Source organism: Myotis daubentonii, chromosome 16 (assembly GCF_963259705.1).
Source record: "Myotis daubentonii chromosome 16, mMyoDau2.1, whole genome shotgun sequence".
Taxonomy (NCBI): Eukaryota; Metazoa; Chordata; class Mammalia; order Chiroptera; family Vespertilionidae; genus Myotis; species Myotis daubentonii.
Window position 1 is genome coordinate 49,538,941 of NC_081855.1, and position 23,095 is coordinate 49,562,035.

General features: G+C 52.5%; 1 protein-coding gene across 1 annotated transcript; it reads right to left on the reverse strand.

The window, feature by feature from the left end:
- Window positions 1-830: 830 nt before the first annotated feature.
- Window positions 831-11,979, reverse strand: CCR7 (C-C motif chemokine receptor 7). Its single transcript, XM_059670957.1, has 3 exons — window positions 11,721-11,979; window positions 5,433-5,482; window positions 831-2,901 (listed from the first exon to the last, which is right to left on the reverse strand). The coding sequence occupies exons 1-3, from the start codon at window positions 11,728-11,730 to the stop codon at window positions 1,828-1,830; spliced, it is 1,134 nt and encodes a 377-aa protein (XP_059526940.1). The 5' UTR covers window positions 11,731-11,979; the 3' UTR covers window positions 831-1,827.
- Window positions 11,980-23,095: the final 11,116 nt, after the last annotated feature.

Genomic DNA, 23,095 nt, shown 5'->3' on the forward strand with positions numbered 1-23,095 from the left:
CTGGCAGCTTCATTTCACCCTGGAAAATCGACCGAGTCACCTTTTGCATGAGTGTCCAGCCCCGCCCCGCCCCTCTTAGGCCTCCCCCTTCCCGTCCCCTGAGCTGTTACAGTGCTGCCTCCTTCCGATACCTCCTCATACACCACAGGTTGGACTAACCTCTCTGGCTTGAAGAAATCAGAGTGTGGGGCAGATAGCAGGGCACCCACGGACATGGGTCCCGGGCCTGTGTGGGCCATGGCTGCTCCTGCCCCCTGCCCCTCCATGATGGGCATCCCTACCCTGGAAGGCCATGGCTGCAGCGGCGGCCAGAGCGGAGGGTGATGGGCAGACCTGGCTCTCAAGCATCCAGCAAAGGGTGCAGCCTCTCCTATGGGCCCATCCCGAGCCCCCTTCATCCAGCGTGCTGTGCTCTCTGTGCCCAGGGGGAGGCCCTCCCTCTAAACACCAGTTCTGGAGCCTGAGGGACTGACCCAGGGTCAGGGCTGTAGCTCCAGGCTGATCTGGGACAGACCAGTTTCCATATCCATGTGCTGCTGAGGGGCAGCGAGAGTTTCCAGCCACCGAGGTGAGAGGGACAACTTGGTTCTCCCCAAAGCTGTGCTCAGACCCGTGTTTCCGGGTCCCTGCTGACCACAGGAGACTTCATTCCTGTCCCATGAGCTCGGGAAGGCTGTCCGCAAGACGCCACGGGGCATGCACTTCCCGGCCTCCTACCTTTCCGTCTCCGGGGCCCCTGTCATTGGATGGCGCAGAGCCTATACAGCTCAGACCTCTGGCTCTGAGCAGCTCAGAAATGAAGACGGGGAGGGGAAGAGGGAAGTGGGGGTGGGGGTTTGCAAAACAACACACTCATTTGCCATTTACCAAAAAAGAAAAATTTCCCCCCTTTCTTTTAAAGCTGTTGTTTCCTCAAGGGAAAACGTTTATTTGAGTAAGATGTGCTCTCTTCGTGAATTGAAAGCAGAACAGGGTGACAGTACTTTGTCCCGGTGACAAAGAACAAAGCAGCAGCACGTTGGCCTTCTGGCAGCCAGCACTGTCCCCCCACCCCGGCCCCTCGCCTTGCTCTTGGCCCTCTCCTCCATCCTAGCAGAGCTGAGACACTCGAGAAGGTCTGGCCACGCGTCACTCCCGCCCCAGAGCCGGGGGCTGGGAACATGGCTTTGGCCGGCCGGAGGCAGCTGGCTTGGCCTGCAGGAACCGCGGAGGGCCTGGGAGGGCGGCCGCCCCAGGAGAGGCAGCAGGCGAGAGGCAAATGTGCTTTTAGGGAGGCTTGGAAGCTGCCATTTCTCGCTGGCTCGGAGGACAGTGGAAAAAGAGAGGTGGAAGGAGGGATGCAGAGCGTTCGCTGGCGTCTCCCTTTCCTTGCCCAGCCAAGAAGTTTCCCCATCGCCTCCGGTCTTGGAGACACCGTCTTGTTTTCTGGAAGACCTCGCCTGAGCCCGTGAGGGTTCATGCGGAGGGCTCCCCGGGCCCTCGTACCGCCCAAGCCCTCACCAGCGCCCATCCCTCGGCTCCAGGAGGTGTGAACTTTCTCCGCTTTCACTTTTGGTTTTTTGGTTTTTTGGTGCTGGAGTGTGGCCGGGTCTGGTAGCTCACCAGCCACGTCCCTGCCAACTTGGTTGAGGTAGCTGGGGTTGGGCATCTGTCTTCTGATGATGGTCTGTCTTGGGTGGCATCGGTTTTCTCCATGAGATGAACTTGAAGAGCCAGAACTTCCTTTCCCCTCAGCAGCTTTTGGGTCCTGAGTCATGTCATCTGCTCCCCGTCCCCGACCCGGGGGGGTCCCGGGAGAGGTTCCCTCAAGTCCAGGCAGAGAAGCCTCTACGGGGAGAAGGTGGTGGTGGTCTCGGCCTCCACACTCATCGAGGAGCGCCGGGTGTGCCGGCAGGAAGACCACTGCAGCAGCCGCTCCTGGCTGAGGCAGCCCAAGTCCTTGAAGAGCTTGAAGAGGTCGTTGCGGAACTTGACGCCGATGAAGGCGTACAGGAAAGGGTTGACGCAGCAGCGCACGCTGGCCAGGCTGTAGGTGATATCGTAGGCGATGTTGAGCTGCTTGCTGAGCTCACAGGTGGTGGTGCTGTTGGCGTTGGCCACCGTCTTGGCCAGGACCACCCCGTTGTAGGGCAGCTGGAAGGCGATGAAGACCACCACCACGGCGATGATCACCTTGATGGCCTTGTTGCGCTCGAAGTTGCGCGCCTGGAGCAGGGTGCGGATGATGACCAGGTAGCAGAAGCTCATGGCCACCAGGGGGATCAGAAAGCCCACCAACATCTGGGCCACCTGGATGGCGATCAGGGCCTCCACCTGGTCGGTGACCAGAGAGCACCGAAAGGCCTGCTCGCTGTTGCTCCTCAGGATGTTGCTGAACAGCATCTCTGGGATGGAGAGCACCGTGGCCAGCACCCAGATGCCCACACAGGAGAGCTTGCTGATGAGCAGGACGCGGGCCCGGTGCCGGTGGGCCGAGACGGCCTGCACGATGGCCACGTAGCGGTCGATGCTGATGCAGAGGAGCAGGAGCATGCCGGTGAAGAAACTTATCTTGTAGATGGCGAAGATGAGCCTGCAAATGTGGACACCGAAGACCCAGGACTTGGCTGCGCTGTACGCCCAGAAGGGAAGGGTCAGGAGGAAGAGCATATCCGCCACGGCCAGGTTGAGCAGGTAGGTATCGGTCATGGTCTTGAGCCTCTTGAAGTAGATGTAGGTCAGCACGACCAGCGCATTGCCCAGCAGACCCACGAAGCAGATGACGGAGTACATGGCTGGGAGGAACCAGGCCTTAAAGTCCCGCACTTCCTTCTTGTCGCACACGGACTCGAACAGGGTGTAGTCCACCGTGGTGTTCTCTCCGATGTAATCGTCCGTGACCTCATCTTGGCACAGGCACACCTGTGGGGAAGGGAAACAGGGAAACACCATCCAGCTGAGTGGGTCACAATCTCGCGCTGCCCTGGGATTGCCCAGAGCCGTGGCTTCAAAGTGTGGTCCGTACCGTCAGCATCATCCCCATCCCCGTCACCTGCACGCTCTTGGACCCCACCTGACACCTCCTGCACCAGAATCTCAGGGCGCGGGGCCCAGGCCTCTGTTTTCCTGAACTTTCCAGGTGGTTCTTTGCTTGAAACCAACAAGGTGCTGACAGTGGACTGGAAATAGTCTGGCTTTGAGGTCAACCGAGCCGTGAGATCGTTAAACACACTGCATCTCTCTGAGCCTGAGTTCTCTCCTCTGTGAAATGGAGACGGATACCATCCCCTTCCTGTGGGTGTTGTGCGGTACCTCTCCCAGGTTAGGCACCCACTGGTCTCCGTGGAGGTGTTATTTTGTGGGAGCCTGGTCTTTCTTCTTGCGCCTGCCTTCAGAACCTGGTGAAAAGAGCTTTCCAGAAGGGGGCCTACACAACACCTCAGCTTTGGAGGGAAAATCCACCTGGACGTTAAGGTTGAGCAGAGCCTGGAGTGAGGAGAGAGGAAGGCAACAGCTCGCTCTGGTGTGGGACAGGCTGCCATGACCATGGATGGCGAGCGACTTGAAGACTTTTATGGACCCCTAGGGCCTGGGACACAGTGCAGGGGACACAGCAGGGCTCTGCTCGGGGCTTTTGAAAGCCTGTCTGCAGAGCCGGGTGAAGGTTTGGGCGGCCTGCTGTGAGTTTAGCCATGAAGGCAGGCTCGGCGGCTGCTCAGGCCTCCGTGCTCAGTGGCACAGTGAAGGCTGAGCCCGGGCAGTGCGGGAGCTGGGCTGGAAGCTGGTGGTCCCTCCTCCGGGAACAGGGCTCTGGGCAGCTCACCACGATGGGTTTTCATACAGTTGGGGAGCTGGAGGGACTTTAAAGATGAGGACAGGGAGGCAGGCTCTGGGAGAAGCCATGTGGCTCCCTCAGGGCTTCCAGGTTCCCAGGCCAGAGGTGGAGGCCGGTCTCCCCGCTTCCCTGCGCCCTGTCTCTGTCTTTCTCACTTCCAATCTGGAGTCATCACTGTCCTGCTCCAGGGACGGGATGAGGGGACAATAATGCCCAGGGGCCTCTTCTCTGGGTTTTGTTATCTCAAAAAGAAAAGTCAGTAGCAGCTTCTTTTCCCTCCTGGGGGCATGATTGCCGCCTGGATGTCTTAGAGGACCATCCACAGTAAGGCCCGAGGCCTTAGGTCTGGGGCCCCTGGACATGAGGGTTCTGGATCTTTCTGGAGGGCCGTCCACGCAGTCTCTATGAAGTGTGCTCCCCACAACCCCTGCCTTCGCTTCCCCCCTTTCCTACCCACCTCCCCCATGAGCCACCAAGCTTGAGGCCTCTGCAGCCCACAGCCCCACCACTTCCTGCCCCATCTGAGCCACCTCCATCCACCCCAGTAAAGAGAACAATGAGTCCCAGCTGTCCCTCCCCCCGCCCCACCTTCCAGCCTCCAGGGTAGTAATACAGCCCCTCCGGAGTCCTGGAAACAGGGAAGCGGGAGGGGAGGGAGTGGGGCTGGGGAAGGGGACCAGGCTGTGGGCTGCAGCCCAAGCTCCGGGGGCCTCTGGGTTGGGGTTTTGGGAACAGGGCCCAGCGTGGGGCCTGCCTCTGGCCAGAGCGCCTGGAAAGCCACCTCTCTGGCCTCCAGACCTGGGGAAGAGCCAATTCTGAAGCAGTGCCTTTCCAGCTCTGGTCTCAGCTGCCCCCTCCCCCTCCAAGGCAGCCGTCACCCCAACAAAGCGCGGAGAGTGGACTCCATGAGTTACAGTCCCTTCTACGTCTGGATGGATGGATGGATGGGTGGATGGGGGCCGGTTTTCTGTCTCCACTTCTGGGGTTGAGAAGCAAAGCCTTGTAAACCGGAGGCCCTTCCTCCTGCGGCGTTCAGGCCGCTGTAAACTATGTGCGCTCCTCCACCCACTCCCGCTCCCAGGATCCTGGGCCCCTTGCATGCCCCCCTCTGGTGGAGTGCAGATGCGTCTCTATTTCACGAAAGGGAACTGGGCTTCTAGGGGAGCCTTGGACGGGAGGTTGGGGAGGGAGGCAGCTTGGGGTGAGAGGGTAGTAACCAGGCCACCACACCAAAGGCTCTTTTCTCAGCTCACGGAAACATGAAGCCGCACATGCACAGGGTGTGCGCACATACGTGCAAAACTCATGAACCTGGCAAAAAGCTCCCCTCTCTCTGAGAGCTCAGCCGGAGGGAGCGGGGTGCGCTCCGCATGTTTGTCTGTGGGATGGGGACAGAGGAAGTGGGTGGGGAAGCTGGTGGTCACTTCTTTCCCTCAGGTTTTCATTCAAATGGGTCGACCAGCCGATGGAGAGGGGCGGCCGTCAGCCTAATGAGTGGCGAGTGGGTTCGTGTCTGGGTCTGTTTCCTTCCAGCAAATGCCCAGCTGCTCCGCCAGAACCCTGGACGTGGGAGGGGTGGGCTGGGGGACAGGGGTGTGGAGGGGGGAAGAGACCTCACCTGGAAAATGACAAGGAGAGCCACGGCCAGCACGCTCTTCATCGGCTTCCCTGCAGGAGGCAAGGCGAGAGGTTACTGCTGGGCAGGGACAGCTCTTTGTTATTGAAGGAAACCGCGAGATAGAGACGCTGATGGAGCTTCCATCACAGGCTCCGGGCACTGCCTTTGCCCAAAGAGAACGTGCCTCGGAGCACCCTGGCTGGTTGCCCAGACTCGCTGCCCTCACCTCCTCTCCCTCCTCCACGGCGAGGTCCCCGAAAGGAGCAGAGGAGACGCAGGGCAGTCTCCCCTTTCTTGGCTCTTCAGGGCCTCGTTTGGGGTCAGAGAGTCCACCCTGGCCCAGACCGATCCTCAAGGTTGAGCGTCAACTGATCTTGACTCTTGGGTCTGAATGGCCTCCTCCTTCCTGCTCCCAGGAAGCAAGGAAGGCCCTGAGGTGTGATGGTAGCGGGATGTGTGCGTGTGTGTGTGTGTCCCCTACACTTACTGGCCTCTCAGGAATGGATGAAAGAGTATTTCATGGGGCTCCCCACACCCCTTCATTCGCTTGACATCCATCCAGTCACCTGGCCCACCCCTCAGCCTGTCTTGGGGCAGGGACCTCTTCCCTTTTCCCCAGCGCAGGCCCAGAACCTGGGAGCTGGTGCCCAGGCGTTGGGAGCGGACGAGTAAGTAGAAGAACGAATGCCGGGCGTGCCCGCCCAGGGAGGAGGCTCCAGCTGGCCGAGGGGACGCTGTCCGGGGGGACCGTGGCAGGATGGGGACCAGTCCCTGAGGGAGCTGCGAGTTTTTTGCTTGACCGAGGTGTGTACACGCCTCCTCTTCCTTAAGTTGTTTCTGATTCAGAGCCGGGGACTCTGGGTAGAAGGGGAACAGGAGGCCAGCTGTAGGAGAGACCTGGCCCAGAGTAGGGGTCGGCGCCTGGGGTCGCCCTGGAACCCAGGAGGCTCTCCTTGGGCCTGAGCAGCCTTGAGAGCCCAGGTGAGCAGTGGCCTGATGTGTGGCGGACGGAGGACAGGCACTTGGCTGCTCACTTCTGCTCTGTGGCTGAGCTGGGTCCCGGACCTGGAGCTCATTTCCTCCGAGGGCCGAGCAGGACAGGCCACAGGGTGGTTTATACAGAAGTCTTGTCTCACCCCGCAGCCTGGGAGCACCCCAAGAAAGGAACTGTGCCTGCTTCAGCTCTGGGCCCCCTCCCCAGGACGTGCCCCTCAGGCCTGGCCCGTAGGGAACATCCATGGGTGCCAAGCCAGGGCTTACAGGCCCGGCGCCCCTCTCCTCTTGGCTGGGACCGGAAAGAGGTGGGGGCCCCGCTTTAAACACCTTTGGGGAGACTGCCCTGCGTTCTCATCGGCTCCGGCTTCCCAAGAGGCGGGAGCCCATTCCCAGCGAATCTGAGTCCTTGGCCACAGCACCACCTGCTGGAAACCCTGCAGCACGACACCCGAGTCGCAGGGAATGTTTTCCAGAGGGACTGCCCAAGGCGGGGGTTTTGGAATTGGAGAGTCCACCTTGGGCTTGGGGGTCCCTGGGGGAGGGACTGGGATCGAGCCACGTGAATAGACTAGCTATTTCTCTCACCTCAAGCAAGGCGTACTGCACGTTACTGCTAGACATGTTCCTAAATCATTCCTTGGCTGTCACATCCCTCCCCAAACCCCCAAATACCACCCTCCTTCTAAATCCTTAGGACTTCTCCACCCAACCCCAGGGAGGAAGTCCCTGCTGGTCAGCATGGCAGTCAGGCCCTCAGCTGTCTACCTGGACCTGCCCTCCTTGCCGTGTCTTCCATTTCTTGGGACAGGCACCCGCCGCCCCACTGTCCCCAGCTTGCGTGTGAGTGTCTGCGGCCCCGGGGAGAACGTGGGCCCTTGTACAACATCACAGTTCCTCTCTCTCATTCCCCTTTCTGGCTGAACCACCCCGGGAGCCCCTGAGCTGCTGTCCGTGTTCTGCCCTAACCACACTCTCTTCAGGGTCCAACGAACGCACCGACCGCCCATCCTCCACTGACTCATCTCGATGTGAAGCGCTCGAGGTTTCTTTAAGCCCGTGTCTTCTGGTTACTCTAGAGAAAGCCCGCTCTGACTGGCAGTGAGAACCGAGAAACCTCAAAGTTTTGATAAGTCACAACGAATGAAATATGAGGAGGAAGGCCTACGTTTCTATTTTACTCGTTCGCCCCTTCTCCTGGGGCCCATCCCATTCCTTTTTCCACCGTCTAGGGTAGGGGTGTGTGTGTGTGTGTGTGTGTGTGTGTGTGTGTGTGTGTGTGTAGGTGACTTCTCATTCCAGGTGTGTTGGAGATGACCAATGAGCAGGCATCTTGTAGGATCAGAACAGGGCATTTTCGAGTCAGGTAGCCGAATGGGAAGTTAGGGGAACTCTGGTGTGTGGCAGAGGGGGCCTGGTTGGCGCCATGAGTCAGATCACTTCTGTCTGTTACAAAGTCATAAAGCAACTGGCGTTGGGCAGCAGCTCGGGTGAGGCCAGTAACGCTGGAAATCTTAGGGGTTGGGGAATGGTTTCCTTATGTGTTGGGTATTTTCTGGGTTCTGAAGTTTCTAGTAATGATCATGATGAAAAGAAAATTCCCTAGCACTCCACCCTGCAAGAGAAATTCCCTTCTTATGTGGGAGGAGGGGATTGCTGGCTGGACGCTCCCCCAAGCCCTCAGCGTCCATCCCCACATTTTCCAGGACCTTCAGGCCACCCAGGCAACCGTGGCTGCCCATCAGCTGGTTCCAAAAGCCACCCCAACCCTTTTCTTCTTTGTAATTCCTCACCTGCCAACACAACGTTTCTCTTTCGTGGGCAAGAGGCGGGGAGGGAAGAGGCAGGGAAAGGGGCGGGGAGAGGCTGGGGACTCTCTTTCAGAGGGCTCTAGGCAGGGATGGCTGGCAGCTGGCTGAATCTACAGTCACTACGTTATCAACTGCTTTACCCAGTGATGGAATTCATGCTTCCTGAGCTCTCAGTATACACCAACCTGCTTCCATGGATGAGCATGTCATCCTCACAAAAGCCCTGTGAGGTAGGCCCTGGGAAACCGAGGCAGCGAGAGAGGAGAAACTTCCCCAGAGTCATAACCGGCAAGCCGTAGAAATGGGTTTAAACCATCTGACCCCAGAAACGGCACTCCCAACCGCTCTCCTGTGCCTCTCCTTTGTCGTTATGTATCTCTCTCTCATAACACCCTGTGGGTTATCCCTTGTTATTCTCACTCTGTATTTCAGAAAATAGAGGTCCAGAGAGGTTAAGCCACTTGCCTAGGGCCACACAGCTGCTCAGAGTTGGATATGAGATTTGAATGGAACTCTTCCTACTGCGTAGCCCTACATTTCTGATGAAAAGTTTGGGGTGGCTTTGGGGCCATGCTGTGTACAGGGACCTCCATGGAGCATGAAGGGAATCCTTACTCCCTCACATCCCACTGGTCACCCAGTGCTGTTGCTTCCCCCCCCGCCCAAACCCCCCAGCATCTCAGAGCTAGCCCCCACCTCTGCCCTGACCTAAGGCTCTGCTGCCCCCTGGCTGTCACAGAACTTCTGAAACACAAATTTTACCCTGTTGCTAATTGAAAAAGAAAAGTCTTCACTGGCTCCCCATCAATTTCAGGATAAAGCCCAAACTTCTTGGGAATGCCATACAAAATCTTAACGACCCACCCTGCCCATCCCGCCTGCCTGCTTCCCTTCCTCCCTTCCTCCTTGGCACGACCAGAGCTGACCATCTAGGAGCCTGCAGGCCGAGCCCCCAGGCTACTTGGCTTGGCTGCATGGAGTTTACAAAAAATTCGGTTTGTCTGCCTTTAAGTGGGGCTTGCACCCTCCGGTTCACTCTGCTCCCCTTTCCTTATTCCATCCTATGGCCGTTCCCACATTTATCCTGTTGGTTTCTATTGGCAACTGAGTCTACTATCCCTGTCCCATCCTGGGCCTCTTGCCCAGGTTTACTAACTCCTACACACCCTTCAAAACCCAACTTAAATGCTCCCCTGACTCATGTTTGCTATTTCTTTCTTTGAGCTTTGTAAGCACCTTACCCATCACCCCATCCGCGCCGTATCTCATTCTATTGCATTGGCGTAGTGACATATGTGTCTTTCTCCCCAGCGACTGGTCATGCCTGAATTCCTCAATCGATAGTTGACTGAAAGGAACCGAGAAATCTCAAACAATGAGGAGAGATTTTCCAATAGCTCCTCTAGGCTGCAGTATCCTCCTCCTCCCCAGCCAAGCTCCCAGAATGCCAGGGGGATGGGCCCTGAATTCCTTCAGCATTCCCTTCTGCTGCCATCTCGGACCCATCTGTGAGAGAGAAGTCTCTGGCAGGTTTATTTTTTTCTTTGTTTTGGAGAATTCTGAGATCTTAGGCCACATTTCTTGGGGAGGGCACCTCTGGGCTGTTCATTCAAATTGTGAAAAAGACCGGCTCAGCCCGGATTTGGCATTTTCACTTTGTGTAACAGAAACTCAACTCTCTCACCCACCCCTTGCTCCCTGCTGCCCCACCAACCGTCCAAAGGCTGTTCTGAACCAAAGCTGCTCAGTGGCTTTCCCCGTCAGTATTTCGGGCTTGGCCGTTGGGCTCTCTCAACTTGAGCAAAGCAACAACCCTTCCCACATCTAGCCTGTGAGTCTAGCACCCCCAAACCTCGGCCTGGAGGAGGATCCTCCGTGGTGCGCGGGAACTGACTTTCATGGGCTCACCAGCCAGTGCTGTCATCTCTCTCTGATTCTGGGTTCAGTCATTTCATGGTTTCATATTGGCTGGAAGCCTGAAACCAGCGATGGTGGGAGAATTTACACTACAGCCATTGGCAAGCACTGCAAATCAGGGCCGTCGTCCACCCTGGGGAGCCGGTTGCCCAGCATTTCCCAGCCCACCACTGGGACACTGCTTGGTCCCATTCACAGAGGTCAAGCAGAGAGTTGGGAACAGGGTCTGCGGTGGACGAAGGCGGCATCCTGTGCCTGTGGTCAGTGGGGAGGGGGTGTCAGTGGCCTGGGAGTGGGATTAGAGGGTAGGCTACTGGGAGGAGAGGAAGGTGGAAGAGATTTTGAAAACACTAAAATAGCTCAGAATCACCATTCATTCATTCATTCCAGAAACATTTTCTGCTCCCTCTCCCCGCCGCCCGCCCCGACCCTGCTCCATCCCAAGTACCTGGGATTCAGAGATGCAAGAATCAGACCCTGCCTTCCAGGAGTCTAGTCCGTGCGTGGGGTGGCCACTCTAACCCTGTCACGGCGCTTTGCTGGGTCCACCCAGGTTTCTGGACGGGTAGGCGGGTGGGAAAGGCAGAGACGAAGACAAAAGGCTGAGGTATGGCAGGGAGGGTTGTGAGGACACCAGGAAACCTTCACTTTTCAAAGCCAACCCCTTGTGGCTTTGAGGCCACCGTGGCGCTTGCTTGCTGGTGAGAACGAGCCATCCAGGAACCTGGCCTTCGTAACCTCCGCAGGGTCTGACTCCACAGCTGAGATTTATAAACGGGGTACCTGAAGCTGGACGGACCCCTCTGAACCCCTCCCACCACTCAGGGCTTCCCTTGCACTCTCTCCAGCGAAGAGCAAGGTTAGATGGGAGGATGGGCTCTTTAAAGGGAAGAGTCATTTGTAGAAACAAGGACTGACTAAGTGAGGCAGGGGACTGCTGGAGGCCCCGGCTGTGACTTCTCCAGGCTGAATGCCCCACGCCGGTCCATTTTCTGTTGCCCACCCAGCCTTTAACACGCGGGAGGAGCAAGGCTGGTGGGATGTGCAGCAGAGAGAAACAACCAGCTTGCATTTGCATGCACAGTACCATTTGCACAATGCAGTCCCCTTGCATTGGCACCTCCTCTAACCTCAAGAGAAGGGAGAGCCTCATTCCTATTCAGCAAGGGAGTAAGGTGCGAGTCAGAGGAGTGAAGGGTCAGAGGATCTCTCCCTGGTGAAACAGGTCTGAAGAGCCTCACGCATCACCCCACCCTGAAGCGAGAACAGGTGCTGTCCAGATCAGCGCCAACCCCAGCCCCGCCACCGTCTTCGGTCCCACTGTCCTGGAAAGACATGACCTCCACCCTTTTGTCTGTCCTGGTACTAATGGTTACCCCCTCCCCTAGGTCTGAAAGGTGCACCCTGGCATTCTGACTTCCACCAAAGCAGACCAGGACGTCTTAGTCTTCGGTAGGGTTTTCCACCTTCCACCCCTCCACCCCCATCCTCCACCCCCATCCTCCACCCCCATTCCACGGAGTCAGTCTGGGGACTGTTCTCTCCCACACGGAGGCCCCCCACTCACCCAAGTCCATGACACTCTCAGGGCAGCAGAAACCACACAGGAAGGCTGGGCCCGGGCTTGTGCTCCCCTGTCTGGGGAGGAAGTGGTAAGAGCCCCTTTTAAGTTGTGAGAAGAGCCACCCTCTTCCCTGCCCCTCCCACACCTGCTCCTCCCACTAGGGCAGCCTCACAGGCACTTTCAGGGACACAGGGGTGTGAGATGTGACCGAGTGCCAGCCCACATGCTGGTCACAGGATCGTGAATCATGAGTCATTTACATTCAAAAAGCCCCCTCTGCAGTCCTTCAGATCAAAAAAAGGCCCAGCCCAGGGCAGGGGGATAGGGGCCATTTATTGATTCAACAAATATTCATAGACGGAATACCATGTGCAGGGGGATCAGAACCCAGTGAAAGTGTGCGAGCCGCGTCTCCATCCTTTCCTTGCCCTGCTCCGCGTCACAGGGAACTACATTTCCCAAACCGCTGTGCCCTCTGGCTTCTGGGCGGGTTTGACCAAAGAGGCTCTGACAGATGATGGACAGTAGAAAGAGAAGGGATAGGCCCAAACGTAGTTTTATTTTCTTGTGATATGTTTGTGTGATTCTACTTGAAGGTTTGTCAATTTTGCTGATCCTTCCCCTTACCAGCTTTTGGGTTTATTGATTTTCTCCTTCTTTCCGAAATTCTCTAGTTTATCTATTTCCGTTCTAGTCTTTGTTATTCCCTCCCTTACGCCTGATTTAGGTTTAGTTTGCTTTTTCTGATTTCTTAAGTTGAAAGATTGGGTTCTTTATTGAGACCTTTCTTTTTTTCATGAATATAGGCATTTATAGCTATACATTTCTCTCTAAGCCAGTGGTTCTCAACCTTCTGGCCCTTTAAATACAGTGCCTCATGTTGTGACCCAACCATAAAATTATTTTCGTTGCTACTTCATAACTGTAATGTAGCTACGGTTATGAATCGTCATGTAAATATCTGATATGCAGGATGGTCTTAGGCGACCCCTGTGAAAGGGTCGTTCGACCGCCAAAGGGGTTGCGACCCACAGGTTGAGAACCGCTGCTCTAAGCACTGCTTAGCTACATCTCATAGGTTTTGATATGTTGTGTTTTCATCTTCATTCATCTCAGAAAGTATTTTCTAATTTCCTTTGTGAGTCTTCTTCGACCCACTGATTATTTAGGAGTGAGTGTGTTGTGAATTCTTCAAATTTCCTCCTGTTATTGATTGTGGTCAAAGAATATACTTTGTGTGATCCCAATTTTTAAAAATGTATTGAGATTTGTTTTATGTCCTAACATATGGTCTATCCTGTAGAATGTTCTATGTACACCTGAGAAGAATGCGTATTCTGCTAATGTTGGGTGAAGTATTCTATAGATGTATATCTGTTAGGTCCAGTTTCTTCAGTGTTGTTCAAGTCTTCTATTTCCTTGTTGATCTATTACCTAGTTGTATCCGTTATTTAAAGGGTATTGGAGTCTTTCACTATGATTGTTAAATTGCGTGTATTTCTTATTTCTTTCTTCAATTCTGTCAATATTTGCTTTAGATATTTTCTTGGGCTCTGTTGTATAGGTGCCTATATGCTTACTTAGTATGTTTTCTTGATGTACTGATCCTTTTATCATTATAAAATGTCCTCCTTTATCTCTCTAAGTAATTTTTATCTTAAAATCTATCTTTATTTGATATTAGCATAGGCTTTCCTTTTTGGGTACTGTTTGCATGATACGTATTTTCCCATCATCGGATGTTTCTTCCCTCTCCCTGCTTCCAGTGGTATTCCCAGCCAGTACCTGATGGGTAACTCATGCCTCGGCTCCAGATCCTGCCCTAGTTTCTGGTTTCTGGTAAAACTACCTTCTCCCTGCGTCCCTCTGGCTCTAGGGATGATGACAACTTCCTGCTGGTACTAATCTCTGGGTGACCTTACCAGCCCTTGTTTGACTTCTTAGCTCTTCCATCACCTGTATGACTGGCTCCCTCTGTCAAATTCCTTTTGTTTAAAATACCTAGAGGGGTCTTGCTTGCTTCAACCCTGACTAATACAAGGTGATTCCTGTCTCCAGGGAGTTTAAGGTATAGAAAAAGTTAAGGTTAAATTATACCCCTGTTGTCTACCGTTACAACAAAGACCAAGTATGACATAAGGCTATGCCTAAAACAAGGGAAGAAAATCCAAGTTTGCATAGGGCTGGAGAGAGATGGACAAGTAGGTAGCTTTCCCTATTCTCAGAGTTATGACAAACATTCAGTTGGGATGTAGTGCAGTGAGCTTAGCTCTTTACCAGCTCCCTATACGACCTTGGATAAATTGCCTCTATTCTCTGGGCCTCAGTTTCCTCAAGTGTAAAGTGAAGAAATTGGATCACCCAGGTCCTAGGAGATACCTAAACTTTGGCATCTGAGACTCTGAAATGTAGGACTTTCTCATGGCATCCTGACCACTGCTTAACCACTCTCTGTTATTCCAAATTCCCTGATAAGGACGAGAGAAGCCCTCCCTGAACTTCCCCTCTAGCCCAAAGGTTTTGGCTGCTATACTCATTGGCATGTGAAGCCCACTGGCTTTTAGGAATATCAGCAATCTCGTGCACTAGGTGGGAAGGACTTTCATGGGTTATATCTGGGCAGGGTGTTGGTCAGGAAGGGCAGAGCAACTTCAGTTTGGAACTATCCCAGAAGCTTCCTCCTGGTGCCCGTTTTCATGTGCCAGGTGCTTCTAAGAAAAAATGGTCTTAGAGGCAGAAGACCCGTGTTTCAGCCTTGCCTCTGCTATAGCTGACCATGTGACCCTGGGCAAGTCACTTCCTCTCCCTGGTTCTTGGATGCCCATCTGGAATTGGACCATGTAAGCTCCAGGCTTTCTTCCCCGGATATTCCTCATTATCCTCAAGGATTTTCTTGCTTCTCCAGCTGGTATAAGCCCTTATAGAAGGTTCCAAATATGAGTGTCCACAGTGTCCAGGGCAAGACCTGACAACCTGTGGTAGATGCACCATGTCGTCAGGGAGATAAAGGGCTGCTCCCGATTCTAATCTCTGCAGTCTCAGCTGGATGCCAAGTGGTGGTGCCCAACCCAGACCCTTTTCCTCTTCTTACTGTCCTTCCCAACCCCTCCAACTCTGGTTGCGTGGACATGGTGCACTTCGGCCTGGGAGTGTTCAGTTTTCGTTTCTTAGCTGGTCTCTGAGGTAGACAATGGGGATTCCCTAGTCCTTCTCAACACTGATCGCGAGCTCCCCCTCTGTCTGTTAGCATGCAATCAGTGGCTGTGAATCCACTCTCTGTGAGAGGGCCAGTGTGAGAGGACCCAATAAGACTTGTCAAATCCCATCCCATCTTTTAGGCCCAGTCAGGCCTACCTTCCCTGTACTCCCTCCTCTGAATTTTCCTGATGCCCAAATTGGCATGTACAGGAATGGCATGTGAACTACTTTCTATTCTAGAATAGGCTTTGTGCTTCTTTAAAACAAGATTGTGTGGTGTAGTCTTTATGGTAGCCTTTTCAGTGCCCCAAATAGTGCTGTGATTTTAAAAACAGATTTTAAAAAATGTAGTTTGGCGTAGTTCACTAATGGGTGATGTCCTCTATCACAGAAGGTTCTGTCTCACCCATCCTGTTGAGAGCATGTGTTTGTTGCATGCCTAGCAAGGGACTAGAAGCCAGCTCCTTGAGGCTGCTGCCTCCTCACTTTGGAGAACCTTAAAAGTCAGAGCAAGGACTTGAGAAGTGAAATCCCTTATCATTGCTCAAGAGTTTACGAGAGCGGGCGCCATCACGTCCAGGCCGCACTGAGGATGCGCTTTGTTTTATAAGTCAAGGTGAGCTCTCCGGTCTCATATTCTCCACTTGAAGTGCCATGGATACCCCCACATGTCGGAACCAAGGACACGCCCCTAAAAGAGGGAAATGCATTGTGCTTGCTCATTCCTGGAGCATCTTTGGACCCCCTGGCCTTTGTTCTGTTTTGATTGCCTTATGGAAATGGAGGCTGTTCAACACCGAATGCCTACTAAGTAGGTTCTTAGTAAACATTTGATTGATTGACCAAGTGACTTCAACTTTTTCCTAAGATGCCACCACTCCTTCCACCTCTTTCTTGGGAACGCCTTTCTCTTCCTTCTCCGTTTCCTTGGTTGGGAGCTGACTCAGATCCTGGTCTCAGCAGCAGCTTGAATAGGACCTGCATCATGGCACAGCAGAGAACACCCTGCTCTCAGGGAGTGGGCCCTAGGACACCTGCTTTGCTTCTGCATTGACTTCATTCAACAAGTCTTCGATGAGCTCTCATGTGGCAGGCACAGTGCGCGACTCTACAGATACGGAGATGAACACCCATGCTCCCTGGCCTCACCAAGTTCACATCGAACATGGTGGGTGTATTAGCCAGTTCGGGCTGCCGTAACAAAATACCACAGGCAGAGTGGCTTAAACAACAACAATTTATTTTCTCACAGTTCTGAAGCTTGGACATCCCAGATTAAGATCCAGCTGGGTCAGCCTTTTTCCCTGGCTTGTAAATGGCTGCCTTCTCACCTGTCCTTACATGGCCTTTTTGCATGCGTGCAAGGGTTGAGACAGAGAGAAAAAAGTGAGCTCTCTGGTGTCTCTTCTTCTAAGAACATTCATTCTGTTGAATCAGGGCCCCACTCTTACAACCTTACTTAGCGTTCTTAGGGGCCCCCGTCTCGAAATGCAACCACCCTGGGTGTTAGGGCTTCAACATGTGAACCTGAGGGGACACAAACATTCATTCCATAACAGTGGGGGGGATGGAAAAATAAAGAGGCAATTACTCATAAGCGCTAAGAGTGTAAAAACATGCATGGGAAGGTGTGCATTAAATTCAGGATGGGGAAAGAGGAGGATGCAAATGGAAAAACAAAATCCAGGACCGTCAACGGTGCTGATGAAGCTTTGTCTGTGGTGGACAAAGGTCTCCCTGTGTTATTCTTTGAACCTTTAGGTATTAACTAATTCATAATATTTAAAAATAGTGGAAGACAAAATTATGGAACAATGTAGTAAGAGCTAACGTTGGGGGACTGGCAAAGCCAACTTACCATAGGAGCACATAGAAGGGGAATTGGGAAGACCATGGGAAAAGTGGATTTATGAGACGTAGGAGTGACCCAGGCAAAGAGAGGGTATTGGTGAGTGATCAGTAGCAAGCGCCAAGGCAGACATTGAACAGTTTGCCTACTCTCTCAGAATCACTCAATTTGGGAGTTCAGGAGTCAGGGAGAGCCACCCTGTTAAACTTGGCCTCCTTGCAATCAGCCCTGGTCAACTACTGACCAGAGAGCATGTCAGCTCATAGAAAACAACATCTCCACATTTGTACGGGGCTGCCACATTTCTAAGTACATCCTTGTATCTTATCTCATTTAACCCACAGAGTTGCTGTTGGGTAGGTTTCAATTTTCTGATTAAGGAAACAGAGACTTCGAAGAGAAGAAGTGGGTTGACCTTTGACTTCAAGCTAAGGGACTTTTCCCACCCTGCCAGGCTGACGCTAGGCATGACCCGAAGGGCTCAGGCCATGGCTGTTCTGTCCCCGCCTGGAAAAGATGCCCTCAGACCAGGCTCCGTGTTCTCTGAGAATGTGCGCACTGTCTTTGGGGAAGTCCTGTTCATGAGCAAAGGTTTCTAAGAAGGAGCAGGGAGCAGAACCCGAAAGAAGTCTTCATAGTCATTCAGTCCAACTGTGACCACTTGGTCACCTACGAGGAAAACAAGCATGTGATTTAGCCTACCATAAACTCAGCCTCCTGTTACCCTAAGACAAAACAGGGCAAGTCTTGAACAGGGCCGGAAAGAAAAAAGACCTTCTAGAGAAGGTCTCTGATCTGGAGAGACCCAAAGAAGGAAGCAGACCCAGAAACCCAGTCCTGCCTTTCCTGTACATGGAGCTCTGGTCAAAGTGCCAATTTCTGGGCTCTACCCAGAGTATCCTATGGCTTCCAGTCTCTCTGGGCTTGTCATTCAATGGGCAAAGTCTAAGGTCACACCTCTTAACCCCTCCCTCTACCTCTAACCCCTGTTTTATTTCACTCGGGTCCAATCTATTCCCATGTGATGCCAGGGAGAGTGGCTGGGCCACCCAACAGGCAGATTTGGCCTAGATTTAGGGCCCCAGCCAGCCAGGGATGCTCCAAATTTGAGGAAGGTTCTGCTTGGAACTTACCTAGAATGTTTGTCATCAGAAAAATCTAAAAAAAGAAGCTCTTTGAAGTTCAGCATATGTGTACATCTTCTGCTGGCTGGTGAGTATTAGGAGTTATATCTAGAGAGAGACTATAATCTCTTTAGAGTTTACAACCTTTTAAAGTCTTGATAAGATCTCGGGCCACCAAGAGGGAAAGGACCAACAGGTGAGAGGCGAGGGGCTTGTCAGGCTGCAGGGGTGAAGGGGGCAGCTCTCCGGGACGAAGAAAAGGGAAGGATGCCTGGGCACAGGGCTAGTGGGAAGCCTCAGGTCACCCTCACACCTGTTGCCACGGCCGGGTGGCGGTTTCCTGCCACTTGTCAGGACGCGCGTGCACAGAGAACACAATGAGTTTGCCTTGACAAGAAGATGCTTCCTGTTTTGCTGCGTGGGTTCATTTTTGGGCATGGAGAGGAAGGGTTTATAGGTCTGTGTTTTTCGTGTCGCCAGGCTCCCTGAGGGAAGGGGTGGGGGCAGGTGAGGATGGGGGTCCGCAGGCAGGTGAAAGGGAAGGTAAGGGAGTAAGTTATTCTTCCAGAATTGCTCAGCAAAACCTCATGCCATTCTAGTTTCTGCCAACTCGGGGGGAGGGGGTTGACCACAATGTCCTACTGTCCCCAATAGCCCCAAGTCAGAGACCTTTTATGTGGCTGAGGGTTGCACAGAGTCCCCATGGTTCTCTTTGTCCCCCAGCGAAACTGGTGTTGACTTCTAAAGCAAGGTGGCAAGGGCTATGGAAAACTTGGACTGAAATAGCCTATGTAGTGAAAGCAGGGGCAAGAAATGATGATGTTGGTCTCATGGCAAGTGATGAACGAGAAGTGAGAAATCGAATGCCCACTCCTGCCCCCACCCCCAGACTGAGCCCATCACCGGGCCAGTCCCGCATATTTCACTATGGAGTTTGTGCATTTTAGTTATTGGAAAGCCCAGGTGTCTTGATGCTTGCTTCGCTTGACACTGCTGGTTTTGGTGGAAAAGAGTGTGGGGTTCCAGTCTCAGCTCAGCCAGCCAAGTGTCCAGAAGCCCCTCCTCTCTTGTTTCCTTCTCTGGGGATTGAGCCAGATGATGTTGGCTGTCCTCTCTGGCCACACATTTGGGGATTCCATTGATCATCTCCCAGAGGGGTTGTAGGGAAGTATAGGTTGTGCACATTTAGGAAATCCTAGTAGAGCTCTGGTCAGAAAGAACAGCTCGGGGGAGTCCTGAAACCACCCTGCTCCTTTTCACAATGGTTGGAGGAACCCATGCTGCTGTCACTCCTCTGGGCCCTCTTTGTGGCAATCAAAGCCCTTCTCGATACAGCCCATTCACTAGCTCTGGCCTCATACTCTGACTTCCCACATGTATTCACTTTGTATTTCAACCATTCTGGGCCAGCTGTGGGTTCCCCCAAAAGCACTGAGTGCTTTAATTCACCTGAGCTTTTCCACATGCTCTTCTCTCAGGCTAAGATGTCTCTGGCTCCCGGATCTCCCCCTGTTAGATTCTAACGCATCATTTAAGACCTAGCTCAAAGCGCCCCCACCTCCGGAAGAATTCCTGACACCACATGCCCACAGCACGCTGGTCACAATGCCATGATAGCATCTCTCAGTCTAATATGTATCAGAGACATGTATCCACCTTTCTCCCTCCAACAGGTTACAATTAAATGGCACCTTGTTTATTTCTTAGATGTTTAACATAGCACCTGGCATGTTCTTGGTGCTCAACCAGTGGGCAATAAATTAAACTGAAGCATTTTTCTATCGGTTTGACCACAAACAGGCTGCACCTAGAGCTCATGAAATAGTGGTCACTCCTTGGTACAGCTAGGGAGGCGCTGGGAAGAAGAGGGACGCTGACCGGGCATATCTCTCGCTATCTGCATGGCCATCTGCCATGCTCTCTAAAGGTTAGTGTCAACTTTGGCTTCTGAGTAAAGCTCATGAGTTCTGGGGAAGTGCCCAGGCTGATAAGGCAGATCACCAATTTCCAGGATCACTTATTGTTTGAGGAAGGACAGGAGCTAATACTTACTTAGCACCTGCTGTAGGCTAGACCTTGAATCGACTCATGGAATCCCACAACCTTTCTGTGAGGTAAGCACTGTGATGCCCATTCTACAGATGAGGAAATGGAGACTCAGAGAAGTTCAGAACTTCCCCCAAAGGAGGCTCAGTCAGGCGCAGAGAGCTAGGAATGGAACTCCCCTGTCTCTCCTCTTTCCCTTCCATGACACTAGTTGGTGACCAGGAACTTAACTTCACAACCAGCGAAAGCTCCAAAGTAAAAAGCCTCTGTTACCACCACATCAGCAAAAATGGAAGCCCCAATGGGGTCCATATCCTACTCACTTCTGAGTCAAAGTCTTCATGAGTGTTTCTGATCGGTGGGGAGTATGTCACCTGTCCATATCCTAGCTGCAAGGGAGGCTGGGAGTTTGAGTTCTTGATTTCTATTTGGGAAGGCAGAACCATAACGAGGGAGTTTCCTATGGAAATAAAGGCTATCCATAGACAATGGAAAGCTACGAATGTGACGGACGTCCACTTTACTTACCCTAGATGCCTGAACACATTCCTCTTTCAAATCCTGTCCTTTCTTAAAATGTAGTTTGAAGAAAGAATTTTTATTACATAATTTTTGAGATGTAATTTACATAATTCACACCTATTCTAGTGTAAATTTCTAGGGTTTTTTACAAATGCACACAGTTGTGCAACCACTTCCACAAGCATGATACAGTATGTAACCGTTTTATTCCCTACCCCAAATTCCTTCATTCTCATCTGTAGGCGACCCCTTCCTCCACCCCCAGCCTCTGGAAACTACAGACCTGGTTTCCGTCTATAGTTTCTGGAGCAGATTTTTAAAGCAAAGAACAAAAATGGAACTGACGAGATTCTACCTGTAAATACCAGTGCATGTAACTCGGAGGCTCCTTCTCCTTGGCTTCCGTCCCAGAGGTGGAGAAAGACACGGATTATTGCAAATCGAGTCAAATGGTCAAAAGTATAATTTCCTTTCAAATGTCAGGGTTGAAACTTTAAGCAGGAAGAAGGATGAGGTAACTGTTGTGGCTCCAGCTCACTGTGTAGGAATTGCCACTTAGAGTGACAAGCAAGTAGCACCTCCCACAAAGGCAGTGCTGCCCACAGATCCGCGTGGAGGGAGGCCCGTCTCTAGCCTTCTACCCGAATTCCTCTCATGTGAAGAACTGGCCCAAGGGGTCTGTGTCTCCACTTCTGTGTCCTGTTCCAGGTTTCAGGATCCAGAAACCCCTAGGCTCAGGAAGTGGCCCAAAGTGGCTTTTTATGGGGGTGAGGATGTAGACAGCTAAGCTGGCAGCCCGGGGGGCTAGGAAGAGAAGGGAAATGAGCTACAAGCCCAGGCTGGGGCCCAGGAGTCTGAGAGTTCTAAATTTGAACGTGGCCTTCTAGCTCACTATGAAATATATGTTTCAGTATGGAAATATATATTTTCAATATGGGATAGAACCCATTTTATTGAACAGTTGTTTATTAGCTTGGTTGGAATGTAAGTATCTGGGCCTATGGTATGTAGGTCTCTATGGGTACTCTTGCCTGGGCCCTGCAGGCCTACATGAGTCTAATGAGCTTTCTCAGAGGTAGGCACCAGAGTTCCCTGTAGGCCAGGCTCCCCGGTGGCAGCCCTGTACCCTGTACCCCTCTCTTGAGGAGGTAAGAGAGGAAGAGAAGGAAACATTTACTGATGATGCCTACGTGCCCGAATCTGACCTGGGCCCTTTCTCTCATATAGTCTCATTCATGTCTCTCAACTACCCTGACACGTGGGCGTATCATTGCTCCAAACCCAGCAGTCTCCCATGTTGCTGTCAGCGAGTTCCAACTCGCTTCTGCTCTGCCCCCACCAGGATCCCCAGGGAGCAAGGAGCCTGTCCCAAGTGGGTCAGAATGAGGCCTGTGCCACTGCTTTGAAGTGTGTGGACCCTTATGTTTCCAGAACCTTCTCTCTGGCTGAGCCTATCTTTGTTCCAAAGCAGAAAAGGGCAAGGTGCGGGTACCTAAGGCCGGAAGAGTGTGAACACTCAGGTAAAGAAGGTATCTCTGCCCTGGAACAGGAGGAAGGCGGAGAGGGGGAGGGTTCGGTACAAAGAACTTTGGCTTTTGAGTAAGTTCTGGTTTCAAATCCAGGTCCCACCACTGACTGTCTAATTTTGTCTGAGTTGCTTAACTCCCCAGACCTCAGTTTCACTATCTGAGAATGTGTGATCGATCACAGGGTTTTTTCTATGAGTCCCTGTGAGGATGAAATGAAATGGAATCAGTGGGGTGCCTGCCCCCCAGCAGGTTTTCAACTACACTCACGTCTCCCCTTCTTCCTCTTGTTGACTGAATCGCCGGAGCCCATTTTGAGCATTTTGTAGGTTTCTACAGCTGAGAAATCTAAAAATAAACTTGAATTATGGTGGGTTGAGCGTAGAGGTCCCTGGTAGGTACTTATGTGTAAATAGCAGAAGTGAAAAATAAAAAAAAGGGCCATTTCATTTCTAAGCATTTGAAACTCGAGTTGAAGAACTCCCATCATGTGGGCGTCCCCCAGCGGAGTGGCGGGGGTGGGAAGGGGGAGGTTTGGTATTTTTTCTTTGTTGTTTTTGTTTTTGTTCTGTGATGATGTGGGGACTCTCCAGGGACATGTGTCACAGAGCTGGGAGGAGAAGAGGGAGGCGAAGGCATGGCCGGTGGGAAATTTGATTCTGTCCCTGACGTAATAGGGCAGAATCAGGGAAAGGGGGGGACTGTCGGTCAACAGGTGGAAAACGAGACCCAAGACTCAAAGGTTCCAGGATTGTCATACCCTTCTTACCTCCCTGCTCCGAGTCACGGCTGGGCAAGTTCCTTAATTCATTTTCACTGAACTTCTGAAGAAAGGTCACCTTGCCTTATTCCTGAAACGCTAGTACGTCAGAGACTTGGTTTAAAGGGTGTGTGTGTGGTGGTGGGTTATAGACACTCATGAAAATAGAAGGCAAGAGGCTGGCTAACTTGAGTCACAGGTTTTTCTTATTATTGTTATTTTTAATGCGTTCCTATCCCTCAAGTCTAATTTTTCACTGTTCCTACAATCCATGTTTTGTAGGCTCAATGAGATGTCCTTGGTGGGATGTCATGCTCCTTGGTGGGAGATCCAGGACTCGAACTGGCTGTCTC

Excerpts from the sequence above, each read along its gene's own strand:
- CCR7 (XM_059670957.1), bottom strand. Across the intron at positions 2,902-5,432 it reads CTCTCCTTGTCATTTTCCAG|GTGTGCCTGTGCCAAGATGA; the intron begins GTGAGGTCTCTT and ends CCTTCCCCACAG.